Genomic DNA, 13,092 nt, shown 5'->3' on the forward strand with positions numbered 1-13,092 from the left:
CCCATGGACTATGGGAATTCTCCTGGCCAGGATACTGGAGTGGATAGCCTTTCCCTTCTCCAGGGGATCTTCCCCAACCCAGGGATAGAATCAGGGTCTCCCTCATTGCAGGTGGATTCTTTACCAGCTGAGCTACAAGGGAAGCCCGAGAATACTGGAGTGGGTAGCCTATCCCTTCTCCATTGGATCTTCTGGACCCAGGAATTGAACCATGGTCTCCTGCATTGCAGGTGGATTCCTTACCAGTTGAGCCACAAGGGAAGCCCAAGAATACTGGACTGGGTAGCCTATCTCTTCTCCAGCAAATCTTCCTGACCCAGGAATGGAACCAGGGTCTAATGCATTGCAGGCAGATTCTTTACCACTAAACTGTCAGGGAACCCCTTAAGTGAGATTCAGTTTTATATAATGAATGTTTCAGTGTAATCTATAATATCATACCTATCAGTAATTGAGTTCTTGAGCCTCATTCAAAAGAAGGGTCAATATTTTCAATATTCAGAATCAGTCTTTCTCAAGCACCATTTCAAGGAAGAAAGAAACATTGATTAATCCCAGTTCAGTTCAGTTCAGTTCAGTCGCTCAGTTCTGTCTGACTCTTTCGGACCCTGTGAATCGCAGCACGCAAGGCCTCCCTGTCCATCACCAACTCCCGGAGTTCACTCAGACTCACCTCCATCGAGTCAGTGATGCCATCAAGTCATCTCATCCTCTGTTGTCCCCTTCTCTTCCTGCTCTCAATCCCTCCCAGCATCAGAGTCTTTTCCAATGAGTCAACACTTTGCATGAGGTGGTCAAAGTACTGGAGTTTCAGCTTTAGCATCATTCCTTCCAAAGAAATCCCAGGGCTTATCTCCTTCAGAACGGACTGGTTGGATCTGCTTGCAGTCCAAGGGACTCTCAAGAGTCTTCTCCAACACCAGAGTTCAAAAGCATCAATTCTTCGGCACTCAGCCTTTTTCACAGTCCAAGTCTCACATCCATACATGACTACTGGAAAAACCATACCCTTGACTAGACGGACCTTAGTCGGCAGAGTAACGTCTCTGCTTTTGAATATGCTAGCTAGGTTGGTCATAACTTTTCTTCCAAGGAGTAAGCCTCTTTTAATTTCATGGCTGCAATCACCATCTGCAGTGATTTTGGAGCCCCAAAAAATTAAGTCTGACACTGTTTCCACTGTTTCCCCATCTATTTCCCATGAAGTGATGGGACCAGATGCCATGATCTTCGTTTTCTGAATGCTGAGCTTTAAGCCAACTTTTTCACTCTCCAGTTTCACTTTCATCAAGAGGCTTTTTAGTTCCTCTTCACTTTCTGCCATAAGGGTGGTGTCATCTGCATATCTGAGGTTATTGATATTTCTCCCGGCAATCTTGATTCCAGCTTGTGCTTCTTCCAGCCCAGCGTTTCTCATGATGTACTCTGCATAGAAGTTAAATAAGCAGGGTGACAATATACAGCCTTGACATACTCCTTTTCCTATTTGGAACCAGTCTGTTGTTCCATGTCCAGTTCTAACTGCTGCTTCCTGACCTGCATACAGATTTCTCAAGAGGCAGGTCAGGTGGTCTGGTATTCCCATCTCTCTCAGAATTTTCCACAGTTTATTGTGATCCACACAGTCAAAGGCATTGTCAATAAAGCAGAAATAGATGTTTTTCTGGAACTCTCTTGCTTTTTCTATGATCCAGCAGATGTTGGCAATTTGATCTCTGGTTCCTCTGTCTTTTCTAAAACCAGCTTGAACATCAGGAAGTTCACAGTTCACTTATTGCTGAAGCTTGGCTTGGAGAATTTTGAGCATTACTTTACTAGCATGTGAAATGCATACATTTGTGCGGTAGTTTGAGCATTCTCTGGGACTGGAATGAAAACTGACTTTTTCCAATCCTGTGGCCACTGCTGAGTTTTCCAAATTTGCTGGTGTATTGAGTGCAGCACTTTGACAGCATCATCTTTCAGGATTTGAAATAGCTCAACTGGAATTCCATTACCTCCACTAGCTTTGTTTGTAGTGAGGCTTTCTAAGGCCCACTTGACTTCACATTCCAGGATGTCTGGCTCTAGATGAGTGATCACACCATCGTGATTAACTGGGTCATGAAGATCTTTTTCGTACAGTTCTTCTGTGTATTCTTGCCACCTCTTCTTAATATCTTCTGCTTCTGTTAGGTCCATACCATTTCTGTCCTTTATCGAGCCCATCTTTGCATGAAATATTCCCTTGGTATGTCTAATTTTCTTGAAGAGATCTCTAGTCTTTCCCATTCTGTTGTTTTCCTCTATTTCTTTGCATTGATCGCTGAAGAAGGCTTTCTTATCTCTTCTTGCTATTCTTTGGCAATCTGCATTCAAATGCTTATATCGTTCCCTTTCTCCTTTGTTTTTCACCTCTCTTCTTTTCAAAGCTATTTGTAAGGCCTCCCCAGGCAGCCATTTTGCTCTTTTTGCCTTTCTTTTCCATGGGGATGGTCTTGATTGCTGTCTCCTGTGCAATGTCACGAACCTCATTCCATAGGTCATCAGGCACTCTATCTATCAGATCTAGGCCCTTAAATCTATTTCTCACTTCCACTGTATAATCATAAGAGATGTAAGTCCTACCTGAATGGTCTAGCGGTTTTCCCTACTTTCTTCTATTTAAGTCTGAATTTGGTAATAAAGAGTTCATGATCTGAGCCACAGTCAGCTCCTGGTCTTGTTTTTGTTGACTGTATAGAGCTTCTCTATCTTTGGCTGCATAGAATATAATCAATCTGATTTCAGTGTTGACCATCTGGTGATGTCCACGTGAAGAGTCTTCTCTTGTGTTGTTGGAAGAAGGTGTTTGCTATGATCAGTACATTTCCTTGGCAAAACTCTATTAGTCTTTGCCCTGCTTCATTCTGCATTCCAAGGCCAAATTTGCCTGTTACTCCAGGTGTTTCTTGACTTCCTACTTTTGCGTTCCAGTCCCCTATAATGAAAAGGACATCTTTTTTGGGTGTTAGTTCTAAAAGGTCTTATAGGTCTTCATAGAAACGTTTACCTTCAGCTTCTTCAGCATTACTGGTTGGGGCATAGACTTGGATAACTGTGATATTGAATGGTTTGCCTTGGAAACGAACAGAGATCCTTCTGTCGTTTTTGAGATTGCCTCCAAGTACTTCATTTCGGACTCTTTTGTTGACCATGATGGCTACTCCATTTCTTCTGAGGGATTCCTGCCCACAGTAGTAGATATAATCGTCATCTGAGTTAAATTCACCCGTTCCAGTCCATTTTAGTTCTCTGATTCCTAGAATGTCGACGTTCACTCTTGCCATCTCCTGTTTGACCACTTCCAATTTGCCTTGATTCATGGACCTGACATTCCAGGTTTCTATCAATATTGCTCTTTGCAGCATCAGACCTTGCTTCTATCACCAGTCACATCCACAACTGGGTATTGTTTTTGCTTTGGCTCCATCCCTTCATTCTTTCTGGAGTTATTTCCCCACTGATCTCCAGTAGTGTGTTGGGCACATACTGACCTGGGGAGTTCCTCTTTCAGTATCCTATCATTTTGCCTTTTCATACTGTTCATGGGGTTCTCAAGGCAAGACTACTGAAGTGGTTTGCCATTCCCTTCTCTTGTGAACCACATTCTGTCAGACCTCTCCACCATGACCCTCCCGTCTTGGGTTGCCCCGTGGGCATGGCTTAGTTTCATTGAGTTAGACAAGGCTGTGATCCTAGTGTGATTAGATTGACTAGTTTTCTGTGAGTATGGTTTCGGTGTGTCTGCCTTCTGATGCCTTCTTGCAACCCTTGCCGTCTTACATGGGTTTCTCTTACCTTGGGCGTGGAGAGACTTTAATGTATAAGTGATGGGATAGCTGGAAAACCAAACAGTGAAATGAGAGTTGAACTTGAGACTAGAAATAGTTGGCAGCTGTTCCCACTGCTGTACTTGAAGAAGCAAAGAAGCCAAAGGCCCAGGATAACTCAGTGCAAGCAGGGACAATGATAAGCTTGCCAACAGAACTAGAACGAAAAGAAGAGATGGCCACCTCACCTTGAAAAGCCTCCTACAGCACAGTGGAAGGCAGAATTACCCTGGCTTCTCTTTTCTGTTCATTCTGCTCTCCTCCAGTCAGTGTCTCCCATGTGAAAGCCAGTCAATATGGGAGCCTGGAGGAAGCAGCCTTCAGACCTCAGTCCTCCTGTAATACGGAACAGTGAAGAAAAGGGACAATGAAAGAATTTGAGGGCAAACAAACCCAGGACTGGCACACCTAGGAAAGATTTTTATCCCTTTTTTGGCACTACATTTTCACACTTTGTCACTACAGTTGAAAGAAAAGGTTATGGAAGGAAAATTATGACATAGTCTACATATCAGTTGTTTCTAATGTTTACTATTATGTGAGTGTTAGTCGCTAAGATGTATCGGACTCTTTGAGACCCCATGGACTGTAGCCCACAGAGCACCTCTGTGCATGAGATTCTCCCAGCAAGAATACTGGAGTGGGTTGCCATTCCCTTCTCCAGGGGATCTTTCCAACCCAGGGACCGAACTCGTATCTCCTGCATTGCAGGCATTCTTTACTGCCTGAGCCACCAGGGAAGCCCAGTCGTATCAGAAACTTTTACAGGCAATCCCAATACATGAACACTGTAATTTTCAAATTAGATGTACATATTTATATCTTATATTTTATCTATATATTTATAATTTTTGTAAAATATAAATTGCACCTGAACAGATTGTTTTACACAAAACCTGATATACACCATCTACTTAAGAGACAACTGTAGAATAACACTGGCAATACTTTATGAAGTGATAATACTGCTGTGTGTAGAGCATAATTCCTTTTTGATACAAAGGTTTAAAAAAATAAATTTATTCATTTTAATTGGAGGCTAATTACTTTACAATATTGTAGTGGTTTTGCCATACATTGACATGAATCAGCCACTGGTGTACATGTGTTCCCCATCCTGAACCCCCCTCCCACCTCCCTCCCCATCCCATCCCTCTGGGTCATCCCAGTGCACCAGCCCCGAGCACCTTATATCATGCATTGAACCTGGACTGGCGATCTGTTTCACATATGGTAATATACATGTTTCAATGCCATTCTCCCAAATCATCCCACCCTTGCCCTCTCTCACAGAGTCCAAAAGACTGTTCTATACATCTGTGGCTCTTTTGCTGTCTTGCATATAGGGTTATCATTACCATCTTTCTAAATTCCATATATATGCATTAGTATAGAGAAGACTCTTGAGAGTCCCTTGGACTGCAAAGAGATCCAACCAGTCCATTCTGAAGGAGATCAGCCCTGGGATTTCTTTGGAAGGAATGAGGCTAAAGCTGAAACTCCAATACTTTGGCCACCTCATGCGAAGTGTTAACTCATTGGAAAAGACTCTGATGCTGGGAGGGATTGGGGGCACGAGGAGAAGGGGACAACAGAGGATGAGATGACTGGATGGCATCACTGACTCGATGGACATGAGTTTGAGTGAACTCTGGGAGATGGTGATGGACAGGGAGGCCTGGCATGCTGCAATTCATGGGGACACAAAGAGTTGGACATGACTGAGCGACTGAACTGAACTGAACTGATACTGTATTGATTTTTTTTTTTTCTGGCTTACTTCACTCTGTATAATAGGCTCCAGTTTCATCCACCTCATTAGAACTGATTCAAATGTATTCTTTTTAATGGCTGAGTTATATTCCATTGTGTATATGTACCACGGCTTTCTTATCCATTCGTCTGCTGATGGACATTTAGGTTGCTTCCATGTCCTGGCTATTATAAACTGTGCTGCAATGAACACTGGGGTGCATGTTTCTCTTTCAATTCTGGTTTCCTCAGAGTGTATGCCCAGCAGTGGGATTGCTGGGTTGTATGGCAGTTCTATTTCCAGTTTTTTAAGGAATCTCCACAGTGTTCTCCATAGTGGCTGCACTGTTTTGCATTCCCACCAAAAAAGTAAGAAGGTTCCCTTTTCTCCACACCCTCTCCAGCATTTATTGCTTGTTGACTTTTGGATAGCAGCCATTCTGACTAGCGTGAAATCATACTTCATTGTGGTTCTGATTTGCATTTCTCTGATAATGAGTGATGTTGAGCATCTTTTCACGTGTTTGTTAGCCATCTGTATGTCTTCTTTGGAGAAATGTCTGTTTAGTTTTTTGCCCCATTTTTTGATTGGGTCGTTTATTTTTCTGGAATTGAGCTGCAGGAGTTGCTTGTATATTTTTGAGATTAATTCTTTGTCCATTGCTTTGTTTTCTACTATTTTCTCCCATTCTGCAGGCTGTCTTTTCACCTTGCTTATAGTTTCCTTCGTTGTGCAAAAGTTTTTAAGTTTAATTAGGTCCCATTTGTTTATTTTTGCTTTTATTTCCATTACTCTGGGAGGTGGGTCATAGAGGATCCTGCTGTGATTTATGTTGGAGAGTGTTTGCCTATATTTTCCTCTAGGAGTTTTATAGTTTCTGGTCTTACATTTAGATCTTTAATCCATTTTTAATTTATTTTTGTGAATGGTGTTAGGAAGTGTTCTAGTTTCATTCTTTTACAAGCGGTTGACCAGGTTCCCCACAAAGGCTTTATTTTTAACCATTCCTTAAAATATTCTGTGGCATGTGTGTGTACAAAACCGAGGTTCTCTAACAAAAACTTTAACGAATTATAATTTTAATGAGGAATAAATGAGAAGTTTAGGTTAACAGAAAAACGCTACTATATAGTACTATAAAGTAAATTTAAAAAGGCTATTGAATATCAGTCCCTGTAGAGCATATGGACTTCAATAGCTGGTGATAATCTATAATGCAAAAGAATAATAAAAGAATGTAGATGTACATATATATTATATATGGGGCTTCCCAGGGTGGCTCAGTGGTAAATAATCTGCCTACCAATATAGGAGACATGAGTTCAATCTTTGGGTCAGGAAGATCCCCTGGAGAAGGAAATTGCAACCCACTCCAGTATTCTTGCCTGGAAAATCCCATAGACAGAGAAGCCTGGTGGACATCAGTCCATGAAGTCAGAAAAGAGTTGGACATGAGTTAACAACTAAACATCATAAATCAGATATAAATATATATTAAAAATACAAGAATATATAAACTATATATGTATAAAGTTGGATCAATTTGATGTACACTTGAAATTAACACATTGTAACTCAACTATACTTCAATAAAAAATCTTTTAAGGTACTATTTAAATAATATTGACACAATATTATCTAGCTTTATTTAATAGTATGTAATAGAAAGTAGGTGAAAGACCTTAACAGGCTCTGCAAATTTTATTATGTGTAGAACTAAAGGATGTTCTCACAGACTGGAACTTCATTGATCCTTTCTATCTGTCATCCAGTATACTATGACAACATGAAAGTATCTCTTTCGAATGCCTTTACAGCAAAATGCCTGTGTACATGCAGGCATGTGTTTACAAGGCATTATGTAATTGATTATCTTCCACTGACAACAGAAGCACAAGTCTCTGTGGCTCTTCTCTCTCCAGGGGCCTGTCTCTCTCTCTTTAATATAGTGATGGGAAGTTACCTGGGAAGAAAAACTCAAGAAATTTGTGCTGAGTAAACAAGCTAACCACCATCCATCTGAAGAGAGCTTCTGATTGGAGGGATTTGAGATTACAGTAGTATGAGATAACAGGAGAGACTGAGTTTACTGCCCACATGGGGTTCCTCCACTGCCTGTCCTAGATCTGCGATCATGATTGAACTTTTCATCAAAACCCCCAAGAACCTCTACCCTGGATTGCCATTCTTTCCAGAAGGTAGAACTTACTCTCTGTTGTTTTTGGGAAAAAGGGATAGTGCTCACTTTGGCAGCACATATACTCAAAAACAAAAAAGTGGAAAAAAGGAAAATTCATTTTAAAAGTTGAAGAAATCTAGAGCTACTTGCCTTCAGCAGTGAATGGAAGTAGTTTTTTTAATGTATGACCCAACATTGACTAATGATGAATAATTGACTACCTTCTCCTCTTTGCAGATGTAAATCTCCGTATTGTCACCTTGATTAACAACAGGAATATGAAAGAGAGAACAGGTTCAGTGTGGTCTGTTTGGAAAATATTGGTTATTCTTGCAACATAAATGCACAAGGGAAAATTTGTGAAAACGTAGAATTACATCAAGCAAAATGAGGTCACTCATGTGCTGACATTTTTCCTGGAGTCATTGAATATTTCAACAATACAGTTATTTTATTCTTTACTGAATAGTAGAGTCAAAGTTAGCCAGATAAGGTCAATGTCAATTTTAGTGTATCTAGTGTTAATTTTAATTCAGGGTTTTTATTTTCCCACCAAAATGCATGGGCAGATAGACAGATGCTAACCAACGTGATCACCAGGGTCAGTTACTTTCTTTTGCTCTAATTCTGGAAAAACAATCATACTCTACTCAAAATACATGATAGTTTTGTCTTAGCAAAAATTCAAAATTTAACTGATTTTTCCCTTGCATAAGCCACTTATTCTCTCTAAACTGGACTATGCAATAATTGTCTGAGAGTCATTGTAATGGCCATGGGTTCTTAGAAGCAAGTTTTATTTTCTAGTGGAGATATTTAAGGGAAAATCAGAAATTTTCAATGGAGCATTTATTGTTGTTTTTTAATATTTTGTTTTTAAGGAATTTGTTTAGATTTGATATCACAAGTAAATGACTGCAACTATTTGGGAGATCTCTGAACTGACATTCAGAACCACAAATTTTCATAACTATATCTCTTAATCTTTGCAAGTTAATAGTTAAAAAGATACAGGTAAGTTCTACATAATTTACTTTTAACAGAGTCAACACATTGTACTAGATGGCTGAATTCGTATACTCTTGTAATAAAATGACATTAAAGTATGTGACATGAGGGGCTACTAAGGGCAAGGGTTTGCTACTTTAGGGACTGTAAAGTAGATTTTTCTAGAGAGTAGTATTTACACTCTAGAAAGTAAATACTAGAAAGTATTTCTCTCTAGAAAGTTGTCAGACTAGTGACTCAATTAGGGAGATCACAGAAGTTTCCTTTAATACAATTATCAGTTTAGTAATTATTTGCTTCACAGAAAAAGAATGAATATTAATGATAACCATATCTAACACTTGCAATGTGAAAATTCTAACTCTTCTTAATTTGTCTGTAGGTCTCCAGTTCTGTGTACCTTGTTAGACTCTTGTTCTCTCAATGTATTTTTCAACTTATCTTTTATATCTATTATCTGTCATGTATCCATATGTGTAACCAGCATCTTTCTTTCAATTTCTTTATTTTTACACTATGCACATTAATGGCCTGCATATTTTATTTTCAGAGAATTTGGGACACGTTTCAAACTTGCTTTTCTATATGTTCTAATTCTATTCTATATTTATATATATATATTTTAAGCAGTGAGTGTTTTCATGACATTGTATATTTCTTTCTGTATAACAAGTCAACACGTTACTTTTTTTATTTTCCACAATTTTATTTTGTCTGTTATTTCTCTCTATAAAAATCACTATCAAAATGTTCATTTTACTCAGTTATTTTTCCACTGACTTTAATATCTGACTTTCTTTCCCACAGGAAGAAAATAGGAATGACCAAGAACGGTGACTCACAATTAAGCAATGAGAGGAACAAATGCTAGCACTCTGGCAGGTTTCATCCTACTGGGCTTTTCTGACCAGCCCCACCTGGAGATGCTTCTCCTTCTTGTCGTCTCTATCATATACATTCTGACACTGATGGGGAACACAGCGATCATACTGCTCTCATACTTTAACCCCAAACTCCACACACCCATGTATTTCTTCCTCTCCAATCTCTCCTTCCTAGACCTCTGTTTCACTACCAGTATTGTCCCACAGATGCTTTGGAATCTCAAGGGGCCTGACAAGACCATTAGCTACACTGGCTGTGTGATCCAGCTGTATGTTGCTCTGGGGCTGGGCTCCACGGAGTGTGTCCTGCTGACTGTTATGGCCTATGACCGCTTCAATGCTATCTGTCGACCCCTCCACTATGGAGTGATCATGCACCCAAAGCTTCTCCGGCAACTAGCAGCTCTGGCCTGGATCAGTGGCTTTGTGGAGTCCACGATTCAGACCATCCTTGTTTTCCAGTTGCCTCTCTGCAGCCATCACATGATGGATGACTTCATGTGTGAGGAGCCTGCCCTGATTAAGATTGCCTGTGTGGACACAACCTTCCTGGAAAATGAGCTCTCTATAGCTTCTGTCCTCTATGTGGTGACACCTCTGGGGCTTATTCTGGCCTCCTATGGCTGCATTGTTCAGAGTGTGCTGAGGATAAAATCCACTGGAGGCAGGAGGAAAGCATTTGGGACTTGTGGGTCCCACCTAATTGTTGTGGTTTTGTTTTTCGGGACTCTAGCTTCCATTTACATTCAACCCAAGAGCATATACACACAGAAGTACAGTAAATTCCTCACCCTCTTCTACACTGTAGTGACACCCTCACTTAATCCTTTGATCTACACCTTGAGAAACAAAGAAGCTAAGTGGGCGCTAAGAAAATTGCTGGGAGGAAACCCAAGTGAGGGAGAAATGTGAAATATCCTCATACAATCCCTCAGATATTAAGGACTTTTAGCATCATCTAATTTTGGTTTTTCCTTTCACTTATGAGGATCACAGCTAAATCTCCTGAATAAATGTTATGAAGTTTTCTTTCAATGACATCCTGAAGCTGCCTACTGTAAATCCTCATATTGCTTTCCAGAAATGTTATGTCTCTTTTTCCTTTTGGCTGTTTTCTAAAGAATCTATGAAGAAATAAATAAATATCTATAGTGGTGTATATGTATACATATTATAATTTTACAAATCCTGGAGTTATTGCTCTAGAGATTAACTAATGGCAGGGTGGATATGTTCATGACAGATCTATTTTCTCATCACAGATGAAATCACCTGCCTCATAGAGATAGAACTTTCTTGAGAACTTTCTATTGTTCTCCAGATCTCTCTTTCAGTAGTTCCACAGGCCGTAACTGTTCTGTCCATTGTTTACATACAAGCATAAAGGTCCACTGGAAAATCAACAATTACCTAACAGTTTTTCTTTCGGGGGATTATTGATTCTTGTTCATTTACTAGAGGCATCTGGGACTAAGTACATCCAGGGATTTTTCTGATCTCTCCCACCCACAGAGAAAGCTTCCAAGAGATATGAGCCATGAGACTGAATATTTCTCATTTATACATCTCTTGTCCTCACATAAAGGCTCTCAATCTCTTTTGATCAGTTCTTTAACTCTTTATCTGGAATCTAAGCAAATATGCATTGGCATTTTAAAGTATTGTCATTTAATCTAAATATCTATATTTGTCACAATAAATAGATTTCTTTACCGAAACATGTCTTTGGCCTGCTATATGTAATTCACTTTTATGGATATCATAACTTGAGAAAATAATTCTCTTCATATTCAATATAAAGTTTTATCTATTCTAATTACATAAATTTGGTATTATGTTCAGTTTAAAAATATTGACCTTATTTTGCCCATATCCACATAGTTATTTGCTTATAAAATATTATCAATAGTTTATTGGCTTTAATTCTAGAGCCTGCTTAGATATACTTGCAACATGCTATGGTTTTATGAATGTAGTCTGCTTTTTTCTTAAATAGGGATTTCCCTGGTGGTCCAGTGGTTAAGACTGCATGTTGCCAAAGCAGGAGGCATGGTTTGATCCCTGGTTGGGGAACTAATTTCCCAGATGCTGAACTGAACTGAACTTGAGAAGTATACAGTGTAATTTCCAAAAATTTAATGAAAGGAAAAAATATTCAGAAACAGCTGGTGTCTACTGATTGAACATAAGATGAATGTCGTGAAAGACAGGAGTTAGAATATGGAGAATTGAATTTTCTGCTGTTCAGACTTTTCAGTTCAGTTCAGTCGCTGAGTCATGTCCGACTCTTTGCAACCCATGAATCGCAGCACGCCAGGCCTCCCTGTCCATCACCAACTCCCGGAGTTCACTCAGACTCGCATCCATCGAGTCAGTGATGCCATCAAGCCATCTCATCCTGGGTCGTCCCCTTCTCCTCCTGCTCCCAATCCCTCCCAGCATCAGAGTCTTTTCCAATGAGTCAACTCTTTGCATGAGGTGGCCAAAGTACTGGAGTTTCAGCTTTAGCATCATTCCTTCCAAAGAAATCCTAGGGCTGATCTCCTTCCGAACGGACTGGTTGGATCTCCTTGCAGTCCAAGGGACTCTCAAGAGTCTTCTCCAACACCACAGTTCAGAAGCATCAATTCTTTGGCGCTCAGCTTTCTTCACAGTCCAACTCTCACATCCATACATGAACAATGGAAAAACCATAGCCTTGACTAGACGGACCTTTGTTGGCAAAGTAATGTCTCTGCTTTTCAATATGCTAAGTTGGTCATAACTTTTCTTCCAAGGAGTAAGTGTCTTTTAATTTCATGGCTGCAATCACCATCTGCAGTGATTTTGGAGCCGCAAAAAATAAAGTCTGACACTGTTTCCACTGTTTTCCCATAAAGTGATGGGACCAGATGCCATCCATGATGTTCGTTTTTTGAATGTTGAGCTTTAAGCCAACTTTTCACTCTCCACTTCACTTTGATCAAGAGGCTTTTTTAGTTCCTCTTCACTTTCTGCCATAAGGCTTTTACTTGATGTTAAAAAAGAAAATATATAAAGAAATATTAATAGCCTCATATATGCAGATTGACATGACCCTGATGGCAGAAAGCAAAGAACTAAAGAGCCTCTTGATGAAAGTGAAAGAGGAGAGTGAAAAAGTTGGCTGAAAACTCAACATTTCAGAAAACTAAGATCATGGCATCCGGCCCATCACTTCACGGCAAATAGGTGGGGAAACAATGGAAACAGAGACAGGCTTTATTTTCTTGGGCTCCAAAATCATTATGGACAGTGGCTGAAATGATAAAATTAAAAGATGCTTGCTTCTTGGAAAAAAAGCTATGACCAACCTAGACAACTTGCTAAGAAGGAGACATTACTTTGCTGACAAAGGTCTGTCTAGTCAAGCTCTGGCTTTTCCAGTAGCCATGTGTA

The 13,092-nt window shown here is 39.8% G+C and overlaps 1 protein-coding gene across 1 annotated transcript; it reads left to right on the plus strand.

Moving 5' to 3' along the window:
- Window positions 1-9,642: 9,642 nt before the first annotated feature.
- Window positions 9,643-10,587, plus strand: LOC138097971 (olfactory receptor 2G3-like). Its single transcript, XM_068994184.1, has one exon. It carries the CDS (start codon window positions 9,643-9,645, stop codon window positions 10,585-10,587), a length of 945 nt encoding a protein of 314 aa, XP_068850285.1.
- The last annotated feature ends 2,505 nt before the right edge of the window (window positions 10,588-13,092 follow it).

Source organism: Capricornis sumatraensis, chromosome 22 (assembly GCF_032405125.1).
Source record: "Capricornis sumatraensis isolate serow.1 chromosome 22, serow.2, whole genome shotgun sequence".
Lineage (NCBI taxonomy): Eukaryota > Metazoa > Chordata > Mammalia > Artiodactyla > Bovidae > Capricornis > Capricornis sumatraensis.